The 25,879-nt window shown below is 52.0% G+C and overlaps 1 protein-coding gene across 1 annotated transcript; it reads right to left on the minus strand.

Moving 5' to 3' along the window:
• Nucleotides 1-1,876: 1,876 nt before the first annotated feature.
• NEU1 (neuraminidase 1) lies at nt 1,877-25,879 on the minus strand. Its single transcript, XM_075323286.1, has 6 exons — nt 25,666-25,879; nt 22,822-23,014; nt 21,501-21,763; nt 21,222-21,404; nt 20,928-21,147; nt 1,877-3,808 (listed from the first exon to the last, which is right to left on the minus strand). Exons 1-6 carry the CDS (start codon nt 25,861-25,863, stop codon nt 3,591-3,593), a joined length of 1,275 nt encoding a protein of 424 aa, XP_075179401.1. The 5' UTR covers nt 25,864-25,879; the 3' UTR covers nt 1,877-3,590.

Below are 25,879 nucleotides of genomic sequence, written 5' to 3' on the forward strand. Positions count from 1 at the left end.
CAATGGGGGTCAGTGGAACCTGCCGGTAGAACAGCCCCACATGCGGTACAAGCAGCATAGAAAGCCTGTGCCTTGGCACCCTTGCTTTTTGCGGACGACATGCTGTTGTCTCCTCTGAGCAATCTAGGAGGGTATATAGCCAAGAATCAACAGCGACCGTACAGTGCAATGTATAGCATGCAAGCATAAAAATACAAATGTACACTTCGGCACTAGTGGGGTCAGCACCAGAGGTGCTGCTTACCGCCCGCTCAAAAGCGGGTGTGTGGTCGCCAGAATCCCGTGTCTGGGTCTCCCAGAACTTGTCTCCCCTCTCCAGCTCAGACTGCACACAGGAATGGCTGCCGGCGTTCTGTGAAGAGGGGCGGACCGTGGGCGTGCCTCAGACAAAGTGCGGGAAACTGGCGTCCCACTGTGCCCAGTGTGAGGGCTGGAGTATGTAAAGTAGACTCCAGCCCTCGGCGCTGACGTTCTGTACAGCGTCCCGCCCTTCCCCTGACTGGCAGGCCTGGGGGCGGGAACGAAACGAAACTAGGCCGCAAAAGCCGGGGACTCGAGTAATAAGCGCGGCCGTCATATATGCACGGCCAGCGCGGAAGTCCCCGGCGCACCACAAGTCCCAGCCGCGCCGCAGTGTAAAACTGACAGCAGCGGCCGGCGCGGCAGTTCCCAATACATTGACTCACTCAGCAGAGCTGTAGTTAGTAATGGCACAAGCGCGCAGCGCTGTTGTCCCCGGCGCACTAACACACCCAGCAATGCTGCAGTGTGTCTGCGCGCGGTCTGTACGGGGACACAGAGTACCTTGACGTAGCAGGGCCCTGTCCCTGACGATACTCCGCTCCATATCCAGCAGATTCCCCAGGGGCTGTGGATGGAGCACGGTCTCAGTGCCTGGAGACCGGTAAAATCCCACTTCACCCAGAGCCCGAAGGGGGATGGGGAAGGATGCAGCATGTGGGCTCCAGCCTCCGTACCCGCAATGGGTACCTCAACCTTAACAAACACCGCCGACAAAAGTGGGGTGAGAAGGGAGCATGCTGGGGGCCCTAGTATGGGCCCTCTTTTCTTCCATCCGACATAGTCAGCAGCTGCTGCTGACTAAACAGTGGAGCTATGCGTGGATGTCTGACCTCCTTCGCACAAAGCATGAAAACTGAGGAGCCCGTGATCCCACGGGGGGTGTATAGGCAGAAGGGGAGGGGCCTTACACTTTTAAGTGTAATACTTTGTGTGGCCTCCGGAGGCAGTAGCTATACACCCAATTGTCTGGGTCTCCCAATGGAGCGACAAAGAAGTAAGGCCTTCCCCCAACAGCCGAGGGAGTCACATTCTCCTTTGGCCTAATCTGAATCACTAGACCACTCCCTGGATCTAGTTTCCCCTCATTTCTGTCTTTCGTGATAGATTAGACCATTAAGGAAATTTTTAATTTCTACCTTAACGATCGATTTTAAGTCCATGGCAGAATTTGGTAATTCCTCACATTTGGACCTCTGGACCCCGGCGGTGTGGATTCTCCTGCCACAAGCTGAGTAATTTATCCCTGCAGAGCGCACGCCCCTTATTTGTAAGGTTTGCAGTACACCGCCCAGGTCTTTCCTAGCAATTAACAAGAAAAGACCTTATTACCTGGGTGAACTTTCCCAAAAATCACTCACCATCAACTGCTTTATTAAAGGGGGCTGTATTTGGAGACAGGATTAAACCCCCCCCCTGGTGTTAATCCCTGGAGGTTGTGGATCGCACCCCGCACATGCGCAGAACCGGCTCTGACATCTCCGGTGATGCGGCGCAGAGCGATCTTTGGCAACATGATCTGTGTCGCTGCCAAAATAAAGTGCAAAGAACAAAAAAAATAATAAGAAAAACAGAATACATTCCAAAAATAATTTAATAACTACAAAGAGGTTTGATTTTTGGTGTTTTGAGAGATGCATCCATCCAATATCTGTGCCCAGTATTCGCCCACATACGTTATGTACACATTGGTTGTAAAAGGATTAGAAAAATTAAATGGTGCTGCTGAACGGCACCACACCTGTTTACAGCCCGCGGACAGGTGCGGCACAGTTTCTGGAGAACCCGAGCTATGTTCTTCTACTCAGGTGCCTTAGAAAACGGCGATGTGCAGTTTACTGCTCTCACATATGCGGTACTATAACGCCCATTGTGCCGTAATTAAGAAAAAAAAAAGTGACAAGTTGGAGACCAGGATCTGGAGACTATCAAAATTGGCATTCAGAATTTTGTCAAGGTTATCTCGCTATACATAAGGCAAAAAAAAAAAAAAAATATGTACCCACCATACAGATGTAGCAGAGCCCAGAAGAATGAAGCAGCTCTGAATGACAAGCTCAGCTCTGCTACACTTCTCGGTTACACTTCATCCATTTTTACTACTTCCAAACATTATATACAGAAATTGATTTTACAAATCGAGAGATGACCCTGTTCACACATGCAGTCTGAATCTGATCCCAAAGCGTAGAGTAATCGTCAGCTATATGTTACAGATAAAGCGCTTTGTGTGTCCATTCACACAATTGTGTCCATTCAATTAGGACACAAAAAAAAAAAAAAAAAAAATTTAAAAATGGGGAAAGATGGGTGAAAAAGTCCAGAACGTAAGTTCAGTAGACCACGTGAAAAATTTAAAGGGGTCCTCCCAGCAGAGACTTTTTCAAGTGGCAGCGTTGCACTTTATTTTTTTCTGGTTCCCTCATTTTTTTTTATATCTAATATGGTGGAAAATCCTTTTAAAAGCTGAAAGTGATTGTCTATGATCTCCTCACTCAGTGTCCATGTAAAGAAGGGACATCGGTGGTCCCTCAAGGACAGCATTATTGTAAGAGGCGCTCAGTGATCCCGGAAGTCAGACCCCTTCTTTATTACCTCCGTATGTGATACCAGGCTGGTTCTTTAAAGTGAACGAATAGGAGGAGAGAACAAGTGGGGGGAAAACTGGAGAGAACAGAGATGACTACTAGTGATGAGCGCGCACTACCATGCTCGGGTGCTCAGAACTGGTAAATAGTGATGAGCGCGCACTACCATGCTCGGGTGCTCAGAACTGGTAACTAGTGATGAGCGGGCACTTCCATGCTCAGGTGCTCAGTACTAGTAACTAGTGATGAGCGGGCACTACCATGCTCGGGTGCTCAGAACTGGTAAATAGTGATGAGCGCGCACTACCATGCTCGGGTGCTCAGAACTGGTAACTAGTGATGAGCGCGCACTACCATGCTCGGGTACCCAGTACTAGAAACGAGCAGGTCGGGCTCTCAGACAGGCTCACCTTGCATACAGAGTATAATGGAACAGTATGGGGGAACTCAAGCATTTTTCCGGAAGATTTCCCAGAAAATGCTTGAGTTCCCCATTGACTTCCATTATACTCTATACAAGTGGAGCCAGTTATGAATACTGAGCCCCCGAGCATGGTAGTGCCCGCTCATCACTAGTTACAAGTACTAAGCCCCCGAGCATGGCAGTGCCCGCTCATCACTACATAGGAATCCATTCATCTGATATTTTGTCCTTTGGGGCAGAAGGGGATCAAGTCCATTCTTCTCAGCATTGAGCAGGGGTCAGATGTTCCCGTACAGGTTGACTTTCACTAGAGCGATGGACTCTGTGATATCTTGCCTTCCTTTCTCATAGATGATGTAGAGGTTCTCGTTGTCTTCGATGTTACGTGACAGGGTGGTGAGGCTGGAGTAGCCGCTGGGTCCGGGCCAGATTTGGATAGAATTCTGCTCCCAAGAGTCCCCGAAGTCGAAGCTCCATCGTAGAGTGAGATTAACCCCTGGAGGAAGAAGAAAGAAGTGTTAGGAGGAAGGGGGAGGGAAAAAAAAAGCTGCGGTGATGATGGCCACCTGTCTGCTACGAGACTGTCCTGTGGATACAGGAATGGGGCTGCAAGTAGATTGATAGCATCATACTAAAGCAGCGGTCACTTTGGGAAGATTTTGGGGTGGTGCATTAACCCGACAAGTGACATACACTCATACCTGATGTGTGATGTGCATGTATGGAGGGGGATCAAGAAGATAACCGCAGCTGCCTTTGTAATGTTTCTTATGAAGGAAATTGCTTCTTTCTGCTCCAGGACGGATCTTTCACCCTCAATTTACAGGTAAAATAAGTCTTCAGTGAACACAGATTTTCCAATTACTGAGATAGGAGATGATGTTTGGTGCTCATTAAGTTCTATGAAGAAATGTAACTAATTTTAGAACTTCCAGTAGAAAATCTGTCTTTCTCTAGCTGCTTCCATCTCCATAGAACATGACAAGCACCAACTATCATCTCCTGTTTCTGAAATGGGAAAATAAATAAATCTGTATTCACTGAATTGACAGTGAAAGATCAGTCCAGAGGGAGGAGAAATGAGAAGATTTCTTTGATAAAATCTATCACAAAACGTTTCTTCTGTTCTTGTGTACTATTGATTTCTGCAGAGAGCAAAAATTGAACCTGACGTTTACTCTTTAAGTATTGCATTATATAGAGCAAAGTTCCTGAAAATATTAATAGAAAAGTGAAAAATCATAAACAAAAAGCCGTAACAATTAAACACTAAAAATGTGGGGTTTTCGCTTTTCACAACTCTAACAATGCAATAAAAAAAAAAAAAAAAAAAGTTATGGACAAAACGTAAAATGCAAAAAGAAGGGAATTTTGTTACTTACCGTAAATTCCTTTTCTTCTAGCTCTTATTGGGAGACCCAGACGATTGGGGTATAGCTACTGCCCTCCGGAGGCCACACAAAGCACTACACTAAAAAGTGCAAGGCCCCTCCCCTTCTGGCTATACCCCCCCCGTGGTATCACGGGTTCTCCAGTTTTAGTGCCAAAGCAAGAAGGAGGAAGCCAATAACTGGTTTAAACAAATTAACTCCGAATAACGTCGGAGAACTGAAAAACCGTTCAACATGAACAACATGTGTACCCGCAAACAACAAAAAAATCCCGAAGGACAACAGGGCGGGTGCTGGGTCTCCCAATAAGAGCTAGAAGAAAAGGAATTTACGGTAAGTAACAAAATTCCCTTCTTCTTCGTCGCTCTATTGGGAGACCCAGACGATTGGGACGTCCAAAAGCTGTCCCTGGGTGGGTAAAGAAATACCTCATGTTAGAGCTGCAAAACAGCCCTCCCCTACGGGGATGTCACTGCCGCCTGCAGGACTCTTCTACCTAAGCTGGCATCCGCCGAAGCATAGGTATGCACCTGATAATGTTTGGTGAAAGTGTGCAGACTCGACCAGGTAGCTGCCTGGCACACCTGTTGAGCCGAAGCCTGGTGTCGCAAAGCCCAGGACGCACCCACAGCTCTGGTTGAGTGGGCTTTCAGCCCTGAAGGAACCGGAAGCCCAGCAGAACGGTAGGCTTCCAGAATTGGTTCTTTGATCCATCGAGCCAGGGTGGCTTTAGAAGCCTGCGACCCCTTGCGCTGGCCAGCGACAAGGACAAAAAGTGCATCTGAACGGCGGATAGGCGCCGTGCGAGAAATATAGATTCTGAGTGCTCTCACCAGATCTAGCAAACGTAAGTCTTTCTCATACCGGTGAACCGGCTGAGGACAAAAGGAAGGCAAGGATATATCCTGATTAAGATGAAACGAGGATACGACCTTAGGGAGAAACTCCGGAATGGGGCGCAGCACTACCTTGTCCTGGTGGAACACCAGGAAGGGAGCCTTGGATGACAGAGCTGCCAGCTCAGACACTCGCCTAAGCGATGTGATCGCAACAAGAAACGCCACTTTCTGTGACAGGCGAGAAAAGGAAACGTCCTTTAGAGGCTCGAAGGGCGGCTTTTGCAGAGCAACTAGTACTCTGTTCAGATCCCATGGATCTAACGGCCGCTTGTACGGGGGCACAATATGACAGACCCCCTGTAGGAACGTGCGCACCTTAGGAAGACGTGCTAGACGCTTCTGAAAAAACACAGATAGTGCCGAGACTTGCCCTTTAAGGGAGCTGAGCGACAAGCCCTTTTCCAACCCCGATTGCAGGAAGGAAAGAAAGGTGGGCAATGCAAATGGCCAAGGGGATACTCTCTGTGCAGAGCACCAGGATAAGAAAATCTTCCACGTTCTGTGGTAGATCTTAGCAGACGTTGACTTCCTAGCTTGTCTCATTGTGGCTACGACTCCTTGAGATAATCCTGCGGACGCTAGGATCCAGGACTCAATGGCCACACAGTCAGGTTCAGGGCCGCAGAATTCTGATGGAAAAACGGCCCTTGGGACAGTAAGTCTGGTCGGTCTGGCAGTGACCACGGTCGACCGACCGTGAGATGCCACAGATCCGGATACCACGATCTCCTCGGCCAGTCTGGGGCGACGAGTATGACGCGGCTGCAATCGGATCTGATCTTGCGTAACACTCTGGGCAAGAGTGCCAGAGGTGGGAAGACGTATGGGAGCCGGAACTGCGACCAATCTTGAACTAATGCGTCTGCCGCCAGAGCTCTTTGATCGCGCGACCTCGCCATGAATGCCGGGACCTTGTTGTTGTGCCGGGACGCCATTAGGTCGACGTCCGGCACTCCCCATCGGCGACAGATTTCCTGAAACACGTCCGGGTGAAGGGACCACTCCCCTGCGTCCATGCCCTGGCGACTGAGGAAGTCTGCTTCCCAATTTTCTATGCCTGGGATGTGAACCGCGGATATGGTGGATGCTGTGTCCTCCACCCACATTAGAATGCGCCGGACTTCTTGGAATGCTTGCCGACTGCGCGTCCCTCCTTGGTGGTTGATGTATGCCACCGCTGTGGAGTTGTCCGACTGGATTCGGATCTGCTTTCCTTCCAGCCACTGTTGGAAGGCCAGTAGGGCAAGATACACTGCCCTGATTTCCAGAACATTGATCTGAAGGGTGGACTCCTGCGGAGTCCACGTCCCCTGGGCCCTGTGGTGGAGAAACACTGCTCCCCACCCTGACAGACTCGCATCTGTCGTGACCACTGCCCAGGATGGGGGCAGGAAGGATCTTCCCTGAGACAATGAGGTGGGAAGGAGCCACCATTGTAGAGAGTCCTTGGCCGTCTGGGAAAGAGAGACTTTCCTGTCCAGGGACGTTGACTTCCCGTCCCATTGGCGGAGAATGTCCCATTGAAGTGGGCGCAGATGAAACTGCGCAAAGGGAACTGCTTCCATGGCTGCCACCATCTTCCCGAGGAAGTGCATGAGGCGCCGTAAGGGGTGCGACTGGCCTTGAAGGAGGGATTGCACCCCTGTCTGTAGGGACCGCTGCTTGTTCAGCGGAAGCTTCACTCTCGCTGCTCGAGTATGAAACTCCATGCCAAGATACGTTAGCGACTGTGACGGTGACAGATTCGACTTTGGAAAGTTGATGATCCATCCGAACGTCTGTAGAGTCTCCAGCGTAGCATGTAGACTGAGTTGGCATGCCTCTTGAGAGGGTGCCTTGACAAGTAGATCGTCTAGGTAAGGGATCACCGAGTGTCCCTGAGAGTGCAAGACTGCTACCACCGCCGCCATGACCTTGGTGAAGACCCGGGGGGCTGTCGCCAGACCGAATGGCAGAGCTACGAACTGAAGATGGTCGTTTCCTATCAGAAAACGTAGAAAACGTTGATGTTCTGTAGCAATTGGCACGTGGAGATAAGCATCTTTGATGTCTATTGAGGCAAGGAAGTCTCCTTGAGACATTGAGGCAACGACAGAGCGGAGGGTTTCCATCCGGAACCGTCTGGCGTGCACATGTTTGTTGAGCAGCTTTAGATCCAGAACAGGACGGAACGAGCCGTCCTTTTTTGGAACCACAAAGAGATTGGAGTAAAACCCTCGCCCTTGTTCCTGAGGCGGTACAGGAACCACTACTCCTTCCGCTCTTAGGGAGTCCACCGCCTGCAGCAGGGCATCTGCTCGGTCTGGATGTGGGGAGGTTCTGAAGAACCGAGCTGGAGGACGAGAACTGAACTCGATTCTGTACCCGCAAGACAAAATGTTTGTCACCCACCGGTCTTTGACCTGTGACATCCAAATGTCGGAAAAGCGGGAGAGCCTGCCCCCGACCGGAGATGCGGAGGGGGGGGGCTGGAAGTCATGAGGTAGCCGCTTTGGAAGCGGTTCCTCCATTTGCTTTCTTGGGGCGTGCGTGAGCCCGCCAGGAATCTGAGACTCTTTGAGTCCTCTGAGTCCCTTTGGACGAGGAGAATTGTGTCTTGCCCGAACCTCGAAAGGACTGAAACCTCTGCTGCCATTTTTTCTGCTGAGGTTTGCTTGATCTGGGCTGGGGTAAGGAAGAGTCTTTACCCTTGGACTGTTTAATGATGTCAGCCAATGGCTCGCCAAACAGTCTGTCTCTAGATAAAGGCAAACTGGTTAAACATTTTTTGGAACCAGCATCTGCTTTCCAGTCCTTTAACCACAAGGCTCTGCGCAAAACTACCGAATTGGCGGACGCCATTGAGGTGCGGCTGGTAGATTCTAGGACCGCATTGATAGCGTAAGACGCAAACGCAGACATCTGCGAGGTAAGGGACGCCACTTGCGGCACCGCTGGATGTATGACAGCATCCACTTTTGCTAAACCAGCTGAAATAGCTTGGAGTGCCCATACGGCTGCGAATGCTGGAGCAAACGACGCGCCGATAGCTTCATAGACAGATTTTAACCAAAGGTCCATCTGTCTGTCATTGGCATCCTTAAGTGAAGCGCCATCCTCCACTGCAACTATGGATCTAGCTGCAAGTTTGGAAATCGGGGGGTCTACTTTTGGACACTGGGTCCAGCGCTTGACCACATCAGGGGGGAAAGGAAAACGTGTATCCTTAGAACGTTTAGAGAAATGCCTTTCTGGATGAGCGTCGTGTTTCTGGATTGACTCTCTGAAGTCAGAGTGATCCAAGAAAGCACTCAATTTACGCTTGGGATAGAGGAAACGAAACTTCTCCTGCTCTGCAGCTGCCTCGTCTGCAGAAGGAGCTGGGGGAGAAATATCCAACAGTCTATTGATGGCTGAGATAAGCTCGTTTACCATGGCGTCCCCATCCGGGGTATCCAGATTGAGAGGGGTTCCAGGATAAGACTCCTGATCACTCTCTTCAGACGCATCACAGGGCGACTGATTGCGCTGAGACCCTGAGCAGTGTGATGACGTTGAGGGTCTTTCCCAGCGAGCTCGCTTAGGGTGGCTGGGGCTATCATCTGAGTCATAATACTCAGCCTGGGAAGCCGGGGACCCCCTTGCAGTCTGGATTAATTCCAACTGAGGGGGATTAGCGGACAGAGACCTCGCCGTGTCCATAGACTGAGCCCCAGTCATGGATTGCAAAGTTTCAAGGATTTTTGCCATAGTCACAGACATTCCATCAGCAAAAACTGCAAAGTCTGTCCCTGACACCGGGGCAGGACTTACAAGCGTCTCAGCCTGGGTCACTACCCCTCCGGACTCCGGCTGGCGAAGCAGCACCGGATCTGAGCATTGCACACAATGGGGGTCTTTGGAACCTGCTGGTAGAGCAGCCCCACATGCAGCACACGCAGTGTACACAGCCCTAGCCTTGGCAGCCTTGCGTTTTGTGGATGACATGTTGCTGCCTCCTCAGAGCGATCTGGGGTATCCAGCCAGGAAGCGACCTCACAGTGCAAGAAATAAATAAATATATATATCTGGTGACACAGTACACCAATACACACTGAGGCACTAGAGGGGCCAGCTGAAATGCCGCTTACCGCCCGCTTAAGAGCGGGTGTGTGGTCGCCAAAAGCCCCCTAGTCCAGGTCTCCCAGAGCCTTGCGTCCTTCCTCTAGCCAGACTGCATGTAATGGCTGCCGGCGTCCTGGGAGAGGAGGGGGGGCGGGCCCTGGGCGTTCCTGGCTAAGAGCGGGAAGCCTGCTTCCCTCTGTGCCTAGTGAGAGGGCTGGAGCATGTAAATCAGGCTCCAGCCCTCGTCGCTGCTGCGAAACAGCGTCTCTCCCCTACCCTGATTGACAGGGTGGGGGCGGGAACGAAGCGGAGCTAGGCCGCAAAAGCCGGGGACTGGATTTATAAACGCCGCCGCCGTAAAAGCGCGGTCGGCGTGTCCCCGGCGCACTACAAGTCACAGCAGCGCCGCCGGTCCAGTGGGGGTCGGCGCTGCGTTCCCACAACACAAAAGTCCCCCAGTAAACTGCAGGAACACCAACTCAATCGTTACGGTCCCCGGCGCACTACAACACCCAGCCAGCCCGGAGTGTGTCTGTGCCTGCCGGGGACACAGAGTACCTGTATGATGCAGGGCCATGTCCCTGATTGTACTCCTGCTCCATATGCATCAGGTTCAACTGGGTCTGTGGATGGAGCCCGGCGTCAGAGCTTAGAGGCCGGCAGGATCCCACTTCCACAGAGCCCTACAAGGGGATGTGGAAGGAAAACAGCATGTGGGGCTCCAGCCCCTGTACCAGCAATAGGTACCTCAACCTTACAACACCATCCACGGGTGAGAAGGGAGCATGCTGGGGGCCCTATATGGGCCCTCTTTTCTTCCATCCGAAATAGTCAGCAGCTGCTGCTGACTAAAATCTGTGGAGCTATGCGTGGATGTCTGACCTCCTTCGCACAAAGCTTGAAAACTGGAGAACCCGTGATACCACGGGGGGGTATAGCCAGAAGGGGAGGGGCCTTGCACTTTTTAGTGTAGTGCTTTGTGTGGCCTCCGGAGGGCAGTAGCTATACCCCAATCGTCTGGGTCTCCCAATAGAGCGCTGAAGAAAAGAGAATTTTGTTTACTTACCGTAAATTCTTTTTCTTATAGTTCCGTATTGGGAGACCCAGACCATGGGTGTATAGCTTCTGCCTCCGGAGGACACACAAAGTACTACACTAAAGAAGGGAATTTTGCTACTTACCGTAAATTCCTTTTCTTCTAGCTCCTATTGGGAGACCCAGACGATTGGGTGTATAGCACTGCCTCCGGAGGCCACACAAAGCATTACACTAAAAAGTGTAAGGCCCCTCCCCTTCTGGCTATACACCCCCAGTGGGATCACTGGCTCACCAGTTTTAGTGCAAAAGCAAGAAGGAGGAAAGCCAAGAACTGGTTTAAACAAATTCACTCCGAAGTAACTTCGGAGAACAGAAAACCGTTCAACATGAACAACATGTGTACCCGAAAAACAACCAAAAATCCCGAAGGACAACAGGGCGGGTGCTGGAACTCCCAATAGGAGCTCGAAGAAAAGGAATTTACGGTAAGTAACAAAATTCCCTTCTTCGGCGCTCCATTGGGAGACCCAGACGATTGGGACGTCCAAAAGCTGTCCCTGGGTGGGTAAAGAATACCTCATGTAAGAGCTGCGAAGACAGCCCTCCCCTACGGGGAGGCAACTGCCGCCTGCAGGACTCTTCTACCTAGGCTGGCGTCCGCCGAAGCATAGGTATGCACCTGATAATGTTTGGTGAAAGTGTGCAGACTCGACCAGGTAGCTGCCTGGCACACCTGTTGAGCCGTAGCCTGGTGTCGTAATGCCCAGGACGCACCCACGGCTCTGGTAGAATGGGCCTTCAGCCCTGATGGAACCGGAAGCCCAGCAGAACGGTAGGCTTCAAGAATTGGTTCTTTGATCCATCGAGCCAGGGTGGCCTTAGAAGCCTGCGACCCTTTGCGCTTACCAGCGACAAGGACAAAGAGTGCATCCGAACGGCGCAGAGGCGCCGTGCGGGAAATGTAGATTCTGAGTGCTCTCACCAGATCTAACAAATGTAAATCCTTCTCATACCGATGAACTGCATGAGGACAAAAAGAAGGCAAAGATATCCTGATTAAGATGAAAAGAGGATACCACCTTCGGGAGAAACTCCTGAATGGGGCGCAGCACTACCTTGTCCTGGTGGAAGACCAGGAAGGGAGCCTTGGATGACAGCGCTGCTAGCTCAGACACTCTCCGAAGAGATGTGATCGCTACCAGAAAAGCCACTTTCTGTGATAGTCTAGAAAGTGAAACCTCCCTCAGAGGCTCGAAGGGCGGCTTCTGGAGGGCAACTAGTACCCTGTTCAGATCCCATGGATCTAATGGCCGCTTGTACGGGGGTACGATATGACAAACCCCCTGCAGGAACGTGCGCACCTTAGGAAGTCGCGCTAGACGCTTCTGAAAAAAGACGGATAGCGCCGAGACTTGCCCTTTAAGGGAACCGAGCGACAAACCTTTTTCTAACCCAGATTGCAGGAAAGAAAGAAAGGTAGGCAAAGCAAATGGCCAGGGAGACACTGCCTGAGCAGAGCACCAGGATAAGAATATCTTCCACGTTCTGTGGTAGATCTTAGCGGACGTGGGCTTCCTAGCCTGTCTCATGGTGGCAACGACCCCTTGGGATAATCCTGAAGACGCTAGGATCCAGGACTCAATGGCCACACAGTCAGGTTCAGGGCCGCAGAATTCCGATGGAAAAACGGCCCTTGGGACAGTAAGTCTGGTCGGTCTGGTAGTGCCCACGGTTGGCCGACCGTGAGATGCCACAGATCCGGATACCACGCCCTCCTTGGCCAGTCTGGGGCGACGAGTATGACGCGGCTGCATTCGGATCTGATCTTGCGTAGCACTCTGGGCAAGAGTGCCAGAGGTGGAAACACATAAGGGAGCTGGAACTGCGACCAATCTTGCACTAAGGCGTCTGCCGCCAGAGCTTTGTGATCGCGAGACCGTGCCATGAAGGTTGGGACCTTGTTGTTGTGCCGGGACGCCATTAGGTCGACGTCCGGCCTTCCCCAGCGGCGACAGATTTCCTGAAACACGTCCGGGTGAAGGGACCATTCCCCTGCGTCCATGCCCTGGCGACTGAGGAAGTCTGCTTCCCAGTTTTCTACGCCGGGGATGTGAACTGCGGATATGGTGGAGGCCGTGGCTTCCGCCCACATCAGAATCCGCCGGACTTCCTGGAAGGCTTGCCGACTGCGTGTCCCGCCTTGGTGGTTGATGTATGCCACCGCTGTGGAGTTGTCCGACTGAATTCGGATCTGCCTTCCTTCCAGCCACTGCTGGAAGGCTAGTAGGGCAAGATACACTGCTCTGATTTCCAGAACATTGATCTGAAGGGTGGACTCCTGTTGAGTCCACGTACCCTGAGCCCTGTGGTGGAGAAAAACTGCTCCCCACCCTGACAGGCTCGCGTCTGTCGTGACCACCGCCCAGGATGGGGGTAGTAGGAAGGATCTTCCCTGTGATAATGAGGTGGGAAGAAGCCACCACTGCAGAGAGTCCTTGGCCGTCTGGGAAAGGGAGACTTTCCTGTCCAGGGATGTTGACTTCCCGTCCCATTGGCGGAGAATGTCCCATTGAAGTGGGCGCAGATGAAACTGCGCAAACGGAACCGCCTCCATTGCCGCCACCATCTTCCCGAGGAAGTGCATGAGGCGTCTTAAGGAGTGCGACTGACTTTGAAGGAGAGTCTGCACCCCTGTCTGTAGTGAACGCTGCTTGTCCATCGGAAGCTTCACTATCGCTGAGAGAGTATGAAACTCCATGCCAAGATACGTTAGAGATTGGGTCGGTGACAGATTGGACTTTGGGAAGTTGATGATCCACCCGAACGTCTGGAGAGTCTCCAGCGCAACATTCAGGCTGAGTTGGCATGCCTCGAGAGGGTGCCTTGACAAGTAGATCGTCCAAGTAAGGGATCACAGAGTGTCCCTGAGAGTGCAAGACTGCTACCACTGCCGCCATGACCTTGGTGAACACCCGTGGGGCAGTCGCCAGACCAAATGGCAGAGCTACGAACTGAAGATGGTCGTCTCCTATCGCGAAGCGCAGAAAGCGTTGGTGCTCTGTAGCAATCGGCACGTGGAGATAAGCATCTTTGATGTCTATTGATGCTAGGAAATCTCCTTGAGACATTGAGGCAATGACTGAGCGGAGGGATTCCATCCGGAACCGCCTGGCGTTCACATGCTTGTTGAGCAGTTTTAGGTCCAGAACAGGACGGAATGAGCCGTCCTTTTTTGGCACCACAAAGAGATTGGAGTAAAAACCTTGTCCTTGTTCCCGAAGAGGAACAGGGACCACCACTCCTTCTGCTCTTAGAGAATTCACCGCCTGCAGAAGGGCATCTGCTCGGTCGGGATGTGGGGAAGTTCTGAAGAACCGAGGCGGAGGACGAGAACTGAACTCTATCCTGTACCCGTGAGACAAAATGTCTGTTACCCACCGGTCTTTGACCTGTGGCAGCCAAATGTCGCAAAAGCGGGAGAGCCTGCCACCGACCGAGGATGCGGAGGGAGGCGGCCGAAAGTCATGAGGCAGCCGCCTTGGAAGTGGTACCTCCGGCTGCTTTCTTGGGGCGTGAGTGAGCCCGCCAGGAATCAGAGCTCCTTTGCTCTTTCTGAGTCCCTTTGGACGAGGAGAATTGGGGCTTGCCCGAGCCTCGAAAGGACCGAAACCTTGACTGCCACTTCCTCTGTTGAGGTTTGCTTGATCTGTGCTGGGGTAAGGAAGAGTCCTTACCTTTGGACTGTTTAATGATTTCCGCCAATTGCTCACCAAACAGTCTGTCTCCAGATAATGGCAAGCTGGTTAAACATTTTTTAGAAGCAGAATCTGCTTTCCATTCTTTTAACCACAAGGCTCTGCGCAAAACTACAGAGTTGGCAGATGCCATTGAGGTACGGCTCGTAGAGTCCAGTACCGCATTCATAGCGTAAGTCGCAAACGCAGTCATTTGCGTAGTTAAGGACGCCACTTGCGGCACTGCTGGACGTATGAGAGAGTCCACCTGCGCCAGACCAGCGGAAATAGCTTGGAGCGCCCACACGGCCGCGAATGCTGGAGCAAACGACGCGCCGATAGCTTCATAGACAGATTTCAACCAAAGGTCCATCTGTCTGTCATTGGCATCTTTAAGTGAAGCCCCATCCTCCACTGCAACAATGGATCTAGCTGCAAGCCTGGATATTGGAGGGTCCACTTTTGGACACTGGGTCCAGCGTTTGACCACGTCAGGGGGAAAGGGATAACGTGTATCCTTAAGACGTTTGGAAAAACGCTTGTCCGGATAAGCATTGTGTTTCTGGATTGATTCTCTGAAGTCAGAGTGGTCCAGAAAAGTACTCGATTTACGCTTGGGATACAGGAAATGGAATTTCTCCTGCTGGGCAGCTGCCTCCTCTGCTGAAGGGGCTGGGGGAGAAATATCCAACAGCCTATTGATGGCCGCTATAAGGTCATTTACCATGGCGTCACCATCTGGCGTATCCAAATTGAGTGCGGTATCAGGACTAGACTCCTGATCACCCACCTCTGTCTCATCATATAGAGACTCTTCTCGCTGAGACCCTGACCCGCGTGATGACGTGGAGGGTCTCTCCCAGCGAGCTCGCTTAGGCGGCCTGGGACTGTCATCAGAGTCAGAGCCCCCAGCCTGTGATGCCTGGGACCCCCTTGAAGTACGGATTAGATCCAACTGAGGGGGACCGGGGAACATAGACACAGCAGTGTCCATGGTCTGAGCAACTGGCCTGGACTGCAAGGTCTCCAGGATTTTTGTCATAGTCACAGACATTTTATCAGCAAAGACTGCAAATTCTGTCCCAGTCACCGGGGCAGGGTTCACAGGCGTCTCTGCCTGGGCTACCACCACCATAGGCTCTGGCTGACGAAGTGCCACTGGGACTGAACATTGCACACAATGAGAGTCGTTGGAGCCTGCTGGTAGATTAGCCCCACATGCTGTACAAGGAGTATATACAGCCCGTGCCTTGGCACCCTTGCGTTTTGTGGATGACATGTTGTTGTCTCCTCAGAGCAATATAGGGTATACAGCCAAGAAGCGACCGTCCAGTGCAGTATATATATATATATATATATATATATATATATATATATATATATATATATATCTGGTACAGGAAAAAGTACACCAATACAACACTGTGGCAGTAGTGGGGCCAGCACTTATGTGCTGCTTACCGCCCGCTAAACGCGGGTGTGTGGTCGCCAGAAATCCCTAGTCTGGGTCTCCCAGAGCCTGTGTCCGTCCTCCAGCCAGACTGCATGCAGGAATGGCTGCCGGCGTCCTGTGGAGGGGGGGGCGGGCCCTGGGCGTGCTCAGACTAAAAGCGGGAAACCTGCTTCCCACTGTGCCTAGTGAGAGGGCTGGAGCATGTAAATAAGGCTCCAGCCCTCGGCGCTGACGATTGCACAGCGCCTGTCCCATTCCCTGATTGACAGGGAGGGGGCGGGAACGAAGCGGAGCTAGGCCGCAAAAGCCGGGGAGTAAATTTATAAGCGCCGCCGCCGTAAAAGCGCGGTCGGCGCTAAGTCCCCGGTGCACTACAAGTCCCAGCCGCGCCGCCGCTCTGAGAGTGGCCGGCGCGGTAGTTCCCAATACATGAAGGCACACAGCTAAGCTGCTGTGACTCAAACCCCAGCGCGCAGCGCTACTGTCCCCGGCGCACTAACACACCCAGCAAGTCTGGCGTGTGCGTGCCTGTCAGTACGGGGACACAGAGTACCTGAAAGTTGCAGGGCCATGTCCCTGAACGGTACCCAGCTCCGTATCCAGCAGGTTCAATGGGTCTGTGGATGGAGCCCGGCCTCAGGGCTTGGGGGCCGGTAAGATCCCACTTCCACAGAGCCCCTCAGGGGGATGGGGAAGGAAAACAGCATGTGGGCTCCAGCCTCTGTACCCGCAATGGGTACCTCAACCTTACAGACCACAAGTGGGGTAAGAAGGGAGCATGCTGGGGGCCCTATATGGGCCCTCTTTTCTTCCATCCGACATAGTCAGCAGCTACTGCTGACTAAACCGTGGAGCTATGCGTGGATGTCTGACCTCCTTCGCACAAAGCAGAAAAACTGGTGAGCCAGTGATCCCACTGGGGGTGTATAGCCAGAAGGGGAGGGGCCTTACACTTTTTAGTGTAATGCTTTGTGTGGCCTCCGGAGGCAGTGCTATACACCCAATCGTCTGGGTCTCCTAATGGAGCGCCGAAGAAAGTGTAGCTCCTCCCTCCGAGCATATACACCCCCTGGATAACCAAATATAGCCAGTTTAGTGCAAAAGCTGAAGGAGAATAGCCACCCACAAGTAGAGATAGAGCAAGAACCGGAACAACCGGAGACTCTGCCCACGACAACAGCCGGTGATAACACGCGGAACAAGAAATTGCCAACAGGCAACAGGGAGGGAGCTGGGTCTCCCATTACGGAACTATAAGAAAAAGAATTTACGGTAAGTAAACAAAATTCTCTTTTTCTTCATCGTTCCTATGGGAGACCCAGACCATGGGACGTCTCAAAGCAGTCCATGGGTGGGAATAAACAGAAAACTGAGAAGTAGGCGGAGCCTAACTTCACAAATGGGCGACAGCCGCCTGAAGGATGCGTCTGCCCAAGCTCGCATCTGCCGAAGCATGAGCATGCACTTGGTAGTGCTTCGAAAAGGTGTGCAGACTAGACCAAGTGGCCGCCTGACAGACCTGCTGAGCCGTAGCCTGGTGCCTAAAATCCCAAGAGGCACCGACAGCTCTGGTCGAGTGTGCCTTGATCCCCGGCGGGGGAGGCACTTGAGTACACTGGTAGGCATCAGAGATGGCCGACCTAATCCAACGAGCCAGGGTCGGTTTAGAAGCAGAGAAGCCCTTACGCCGACCTGTGGTTAGCACAAAAAGAGAGGTGCACCGCCTAAGAGCAGCGGTGCGAGACACATAGATCCGGAGCGCCCGCACCAGATCTAAAGTATGCAACGCTTTTTCAAAGCGATGAACAGGAGCCGGACAAAAGGAAGGCAATGAAATGTCCTGGTTAAGGTGGAAAGGAGATACCACCTTAGGGAGCCACCTTGAGGCAATGACTGATCGCAGAGACTCCATGCAAAAATGCCGCACCTGAACATGCTTGTTGAGAAGTTTGAGATCCAGGATGGGCCGGAAGGAACCGTCCTTTATGGGGACTAGGAAGAGATTTGAGTAGAAACCTCTGAAACGTTCCCGGGCGGGAACTGGTACAATTACTCCGTTTGCCTGCAAGGATGCCACAGCCTGAGAGAAGGCGGCGGCTTTGGAGCAGGGGGGAGTTGACAGAAAAAATCTGTTTGGCGGGCTGGAAGAGAATTCTATCCTGTAGCCGTGGGAGATGATATCCCTTACCCACTGATCGGAGACGTGTTGAAACCACACGTCGCCAAAGTGGGAGAGCCTGCCACCGACTAAGGACGTTGCTGGCTCGGCCAGATAGTCAAGAGGAGGCTGCCTTGGTGGCAGCTCCTCCTGCGGTCTTCTGTGGACGCGGCTTTGTGCACCAGTTGGGCTTCTGGTCCTTGGCTGAGTTAGTGGACGAGCCCGAGGGCTTAGAGGACGACCAGTTAGAGGAACGAAAAGGAACGAAACCTCGACTGGTTCCTGCCCTGGACAGGTTTCCTGGTTTTAGTCTGTGGCAAGGAAGTACTCTTCCCGCCAGTAGCTTCCTTAATAATTTCATCCAGTTGTTCACCGAACAGCCGGGACCCAGCAAAAGGGAGCCCAGCAAGGTACTTCTTGGAAGAAGCGTCTGCTTTCCACTCTCAAAGCCACAAGATCCTGCGGATAGCGAGGGAATTAGCCGAAGCCACCGCAGTGCGGTGAGAAGCCTCCAGCATGGCAGACATGGCATAGGATGAAAAAGCTGAAGCTTGGGAAGTTAAGGCAACCATCTCGGGTATAGAGTCCCTGGTGAGAGAATGCATCTCCTCCAGAGAGGCAGAGACGGCCTTAAGAGCCCACACTGCTGCAAAAGACGGGGAGAACGAGGCCCCTGCCGCCTCATAGACAGACTTGGCCAGAAGGTCAACCTGGCGGTCAGTGGGATCCTTAAGAGAGGTGCCATCAGCCACTGATACAACGGTCCGGGCTGAGAGTCTAGACACCAGGGGGGTCTACCTTTGGGGAATGACCCCACTCCTTGACCACCTCTGGTGGAAAGGGAAAACTGTCATCAGAACCACGCTTTGGGAAGCGTTTGTCAGGACAGGCCCTGGGCTTGGTCACAGTGGCCTGAAAACTGGAGTGGTTAAAGAACACACTCCTTGTTCTCTTAGGCAAGGTAAACTGGTGTTTTTCTGCCAGAGAGGGTTGCTCCTCTGATACTGGTGGATTGAGGTCCAGTACAGAATTAATGGACGCAATCAAATCACTAACATCTGTGTCACCCTCGGTCAGATCAATGGGGCACATGGAGTTAGCCTCCGAGCCCCTTGTAAAGGCATCCTCCTCATCCTGCGAGTCAGCTCGTGAATCAGAGCCGCAGGACGAGGAAGGAGAGGGGACCCTGCGTCTCCTTTTAGGAGGACGGGGTCTGGGAGCAGGTGAAGAATCCTCTGTGGGCTCTGCTGAGCGAGCCGTAGCAGCAGAGGCGCCCTGTGAAGGGGGCTGATGTATGCTCAGCAGAGTCTGGGACAACTCTCCCATGGAGTCGGCAAAGGACTGGGAGATAGACTTAGAGAAGGATTCTACCCAAGCCGGGGGTTCAGCCACCGGGGCCGGAGCAGCCGGAGGGACCACTGGGGAGACTCCAGGCTGAGGCACCACCATGTTAGAGCAGGCGTCACAATGTGGATAAGTGCTCGGTTCAGGCAGTACGAGCCTACATGCAGTGCATATTGAGTACAGCCTTGCTCCTAGTGTGAGACATGCTGCTGAAGTGGGGGCTCTGAGCCAGAATGACCCCCAGAGAGTGTATAAGAAGGTCCACAACCGGAGGTTGTGGCTTACCAGACCGTTTGTGTGCCCTCCGGATCCCACAGCTCGGACCCCCAGACAGATTAGCAGAGATGCTGCAGTCAGCGCCGATCGGTGTGAGAACGCTGATAAAATGGCGCCGGAGCGAGGAGAGGGGGGCGGAGCCTAGTCAAAGAGCGGGATCCGGAGGGCCAAGGAGATATACAGGGGAGGGAAACATCTCCTCAGAGAGGAGTGTCCTCCCCTGTGCCGAACGGCCGGTGGGCGGAGCCGCACTGTCCCTCTGCATGACTGACATGCAGGGGCAGTGAAAACGAAACTAGGCCTCAGGCGAAGCCGGGGCCTAAATTTTACAATGCGGCCGGCGCGCAGGCACCCTCGGCGCGGTTCTCAGGTGAAAACCAGAGAACCGGCCGGAAAAGTCACAAAAGTTAAATAACACACTCTCCCCAACAATAAAGTACAAGGGACCCCCCAAATAACGTCTCAAATACTTAGCTTGTGAGACGCAGGGCCAGGTCCCTGAGGGATGAGTGCTCCGTCCGGCAGGATCCTGAAAGGGCTGCGGATGGAGACCGGTCTCCTGCAAGGCAGTGAGAACCGTGCTGGCTCCCACTTCAAGCCAGAGCCCGAGGGATGGTGAAGGAGCGCGGCATGTAAGGCTCCAGCCTTGTAAATCAACCTTAACAGCACCGCCGACACAGTGGTGTGAGAAGGGACATGCTGGGAGTCCAGGCTTGGACCCGCTTTTCTTCAAATTCTTTAAAATCAAAAATTAGATGAGAATGCATGTGTGGATGTGTGCCTCCTGAACACAAAGCATTGAACTGGCTATATTTGGTTATCCAGGGGGTGTATATAGCTCGGAGGGAGGAGCTACACTTTTTAGTGTAGTACTTTGTGTGTCCTCCGGAGGCAGAAGCTATACACCCATGGTCTGGGTCTCCCATAGGAACGATGAAGAAATTAAAATTGGTTGCGACGTGAAGAGGTTGTCGAGCATCGCTCGGTTGCAAAGAAGGTGATGGTGAAGAAGATGTACATGGCAGGTATCATGCACCTCTCCTAATAAATAACAAGGTGCACGCTGCATCCTGATAGGAGTGTGCAGCAGTGTCGTCATCAGCGCCGCTCCTTCCCGATGCAGAAGTCTGCGGCACTAGACAACTTCTAACTCTGGCCTAGAAAGTGATGGCGCTGCCCCATATACACCCCTATACAGCTCGATTACTTCTACCAGGACAAGCCGACTGACAGACTTACTTTTAGCCTGATTGGCTGCGTTGACAAAGTAGGTGACGCCGCCTTTGTACAAAGCACCAGCTGCCACCGCCGGGTCCGGTAATCCCTCGTCGAAGCGAACATTTTCTAGAGGAAGCGTGTCACAGCCGTCGGTGGAGAAGGCCACGATGCGGCAGTGGCAGTGATAGAAGTACTGGTTCCGGGCGTTAATGACCACGGTGCCATCTGGGAGTTCATAGGGCTGTGCGACATAAGAGGACACAGTTAGAGGCAGCACAGAGGATTGAGGGCCAAAAAAAGCGAGATTACAGTTACCTGACACTCATCCGGGCTGAAGTCCCCCGTTCGCTTCTGTTGCTTGAACGGCAGCCCCTCCAACTTTCCCCCCTGCTTCCAGGTGTTCCCATGGTCGTCACTTAAGAGACAGAAGATGCCGTCCTCATCCAGCGTCCCGTGCCCGCAGACAATGAGGCGGCCCATTTTTGGAGAAAACTTTTTCTGTGTAGAAAAAAAAAAATATGCTTTAAAATTCAGAGCAGCCAGATTAATCTGTCTGGTTGGGGGGGGGGTCCACATTCTTGGCCCCGCACCCACCTGGATTCCATATCCTGGACCGGGGGAAAACATTTTAGTGCCGATCTCCTGGGACAGGTTCCTCGGCGTGCTCCAGGTGATCCCGTCATCCGAGCTGTTAGTCACCATAACGCTGGAGACTTCGCACTGAAGGTAATGGGCACACAGCGTGTAAACCAAGAAGATATTCTTCGTATCGTCGTCCACCACTACCGCGCCGAGGTTCAGTCCATCGGGCGTCGTCCCATCATCCACTATGAAGGAGGTTGGACCCCAGGTGTAACCTACAAACACATCAATATATGGATTAGGTCTATGTACTCAAAGGGGTAAGAGCGGCTCCGGCTCTGCCACACCTGACCCATCCATCCGTGCATTACATGGTTGGCTGTTGGTTTGAATACCTGTGGTAATGCTGAGCCTTCCCCTTTTTGGGGGTGGGGGAGGGTCCGCTAGATTAAGAGCAGGTCATAAATAAAATGAACAGTCAACACAGACAGATATTACTCAAGAAATCAGGGGAAGTCCAGGACCAGGAGTTATTTCAATTTTAATTCTGCTATGCTCCCTATTAGCCACAAGGTGGCGACATGCTGCTACCAAAGATCTATGCAACCAGGACTCCAGGAATTTGCAGGTTTAAAGGGAACCTGTCACCACTTTTTTGGCCTATAAGCTGCAGCCACCACCACTGGGCTCTTATATACAGCATTCAAACATCCTGTATATAAGAGCCCAGGCCGCTGTGAGAACATATAAAACACTTTATAATACTCACCTAACGGTCGCACGGTTGGCCATAGGGGCTTCTCGGTTCTCCGGTGCCAGCGCCTCCTCTTTCGGCCATCTTTGTCCTTCTTCTGAAGCCTGTGTGCATGACGCAGCCAAGTCATACACACTCGCCGGTCCTGCGCAGGCGCACTACAATACTTTGATCTGCCCCGCTCAGGACCTGAATGCCGGCGTGTGTGTACGACGTCGGACCCGTCCTGCACCGCGGCTAGAGAAGGAGGACGAAGATGGCCGAAAGAGGCGGCGGCCGCACCGGAGAACGGAAACGCCCATCTGGACAACCAAGCGACCGTTAGGTGAGTATTATAAAGTGTTTTTAATGTTCTCACAGCGGCCTGGGCTCTTATATACAGCATGTTAGAATACTGTATATAAGAGCCCGGTGGTGGTGGCCGCAGCTTATAGGACAAAAAAGTGGTGACAGGTTCCCTTTAATGGAGCTTTCCCATATGGGATAATCTAGAGTACATAGATATATTACACACACACACACACACACACACACACACACACGATTTATTCTGCACCCTCTCTGATGTATCACACCTACCTCCATCATGTGAGCGCCGAGTGGCGATAAATTTTGCCCCCAGGTCAGAGGCAGAGTGTTTACGGGCTTCAGAAAATGCAAGGAGATGCCCCCGAGGGGTGTAGGTGATCAAGGGTATACGGAAAGTGTCCACCTCCCCGATCACTCGGCCGCTCACCCATAGCAATTGCTCCATTGAGATGACTGGCGCCACCTAGAGGGGAAAAAAAAAAAAAAAAGTGGGAAAAGCAATTTGAATTTTAACATGTAAGCTGGACTTCGTGCCAATGAAGTTGCCCACAACGGCGTTGAGGTAGGGTCAGGAGGCGACATTAAATGTCCAGGCTGCTTTGTTAAGTCTCCATAAAGCGAGACACAAACCAGGGAAATAAATGCCTTTATTTGTTTCTGGGAAACAGGATACACAGTCCCAGCAAAGGCACTAAAGTGTTACTCCAGCATGCAGGAGCACAGGCCTTCTTCCCTCCACACACAGACAGCTATTGAAGACACCTGGACTTTCTTGTGTCCACCATCCCATGGCTAGGGGTGGGAGATGTATGAGCAGCCACACATCTCTCCAATTGTTTGTAAACCTGCCTTCCGTCCGCCCTATAAAACCTCTCAGTACTATACGTTATGGAGCTTGCTCCCAGGCTTACATCACAAAGGATAACCACCTCTGTGATACATATCTCCCCTCCATGAAATGTCCACAGCCATTAACACGAAACACGATGCCCCCTTTAGGCAAGTATGCCAGGCTGTGGCAGGTGGCTGTGCACTCTAGTGATGATTGCGTGAACTGCAGAATCACCTCTGTGATACATATCTCCTCTCCATGATGTGTCCACGGCCATCTGACCGCAAACAGTGCCACTATACAGTACGTAATTATGTCAGGCTGTGCACTCATGCACTCTAGTGGTGGTTGTGTGAACTGCAGAATCACCTCTGCAGGAAGAGAATGTTGAAGGGTTTTTTCAGGATAAGAAAAACATAGCTGCTTTCTATGTTTAAAAAAAAAAAAAAGAAAAAAAATAGTGCCACTCTGGAACAATGGTTATGTCTGCTATTGCAACTCGCCCCTACTGAAGTGAACAGATCTGAGTTGTAATACTAGACATCCCATGGTCAGGGGTGGCGCTCTTCCTGAAACAGTCTTTCTAATCCTAGTTAACTCCTTTAAACCTCATTTGGAGCAGAAGGTAGGGCGTGAATTAATAATAATGTGTAACTAATGTCTCCCATCACAAGGCGACAGTGAATAGCGTCCGGCACCGCTCATCTCATCCCAATTACATATAGAGGAGACTGAGAAGGAAGAAACCAGCCCATTACATAAGGGTTAACAAGAATTTAACCACAACTTCCCCTTTAAGGAAGGCTCTGTGTGCAGCAAGCAGACTGACAGCCCTGGGAATAACCGGTCTGACCACTGACAGCGCAGCGTTATCGGCTCCTCCATCAGATGATCAGACCGATGATCAAACGGTCACAGCCAAGGCCACAAACTGCCGTCCTCACTATGTGTTAACCCTTCATGTTCTGCAAGCCACAGCCCTGTTCATGCTGGACGTTGTAGTGTCCCACCTGCCTGAGAGGTGTATACACGATCACAGCAGATGCAGCCCAGGATGCAATGTTTAGGCGTGCCGTATCCAGGTGTGCCCAGGCACGCCCCAGCGCCAGGCACCACACTGCATTCACAGGACAGGGGACTGCACTATAAGAAGAAAATACTAGAAAACTGACAAAATAGCAACAACATATTCTAATGTGATCACAGGAGGTGAGGGCAGCAGCGGAAGAAGCAATAACACAAAGATCGGGCTCCAAGTGGCAGAGGAATCAGAGGTAGAGCCTAAGGCCATGTGCCCACAGGACTCTGCACCCACGGATTTTGCCACAGAAAACCTGCAGATTTATCTGGATTTTCTAGATAAATCCGCAGGTTTTAGCAAGTACAGGCACTCCCCATGTTATCCTATGGGACATGTGGAGTGTGTGTCCATGCTGTGGAATGTGCTGCAAATGTCCCGCAGCCGCACGTAACTACATGTCAATTATTCCTGCGGATTTACCTGCAGAAATCCCGGCCCTCCACTATGGAGATAGAGCCCGGGACTTCCGCAGGTAAGTCGCATGAATGTCCGCAGGTTTAACGCAGCTATTTCGCTGGAATCCCGCAGCTATGTATAGCTGCGGATTCCGGGGAGCCGCTGCGGTAAACCTGCGGATATAACTGCAGGTATGAGCTCCCGTGGGCACATAGCCTAAGGGTAACATATTATGGAGTTGGTATTTAAGCAATTGTATTATTCCTGCAGAATGGCAGCTCTCAGGGGTGCAGCGGCTCTGTGGACGTCACCCTGCATACATCCCCCTCCCTCCAGACAGCAGGGGGCGCACAGGGAGACCACAGGAATAAATTACAGAATTGGGATTTAAGCAATTGTATTTTTCCTGCAGAGTGGCAGCTCAGGGGACATAACCCTGCACATCCCCCTTCAGACAGCATGGGGCGCACACAGAAACCACAGAAATACATTATGGAATTGGCATTTAAGCAATTTTCCTTTTTGCTATATAAATTAACTTAACAACAACCTGGTCCAATGATCACAAGGACTTAATGCCCCCTACTATATTAGGTAATTGCAGGATAGGAGATTGGCCTTTTTAAGCACCAGCAGATCTGAAATCCTCAATCCTCTGCTTGCTGGCAGTAAATGAGCAAAAAAAAAAAAATAGCCAAAAATAGGGATTAAAAACCGCCCCAGCAGCAGGAATTGTCATTTAAACCATCGCAGGCGCTCTTTACGACACTCGGCTGCGGCCTCGCTTTACGGCAGGTCCGGATACCTGGTTGCTGGCGGTGCAGGTGGTCGCGGTGAGCAGGTAGATTCCCAGCAGGGCTGCGGAGAGGCGGACTGCAGCCGGGAGGTCGCGCATGGTGAGATGTATCGCTGTTCTCCTCCCTCTATGGCGGCGGATATAACATCCCGTCCGCACCGGACTCCTCTTCCTAAGTGACTGAGGGAGAAGCTGAAGTTTCCTCATCACATGACCTGGCTCC

This window comes from Anomaloglossus baeobatrachus, chromosome 9, assembly GCF_048569485.1.
Source record: "Anomaloglossus baeobatrachus isolate aAnoBae1 chromosome 9, aAnoBae1.hap1, whole genome shotgun sequence".
Lineage (NCBI taxonomy): Eukaryota > Metazoa > Chordata > Amphibia > Anura > Aromobatidae > Anomaloglossus > Anomaloglossus baeobatrachus.

Coding starts and splice junctions, on each gene's coding strand:
- NEU1 (XM_075323286.1), bottom strand. CDS start 25,863: ATGAGGAAACTTCAGCTTCTCCCTCAGTCACTTAGGAAGAGGAGTCCG. Junction 21,148..21,221: donor TCAGCCCGGATGAGTGTCAG/GTAACTGTAATC, acceptor TATGTCGCACAG/CCCTATGAACTCCCAGATGG. Junction 3,809..20,927: donor CGCAGCCAATCAGGCTAAAA/GTAAGTCTGTCA, acceptor TTCTTCCTCCAG/GGGTTAATCTCACTCTACGA.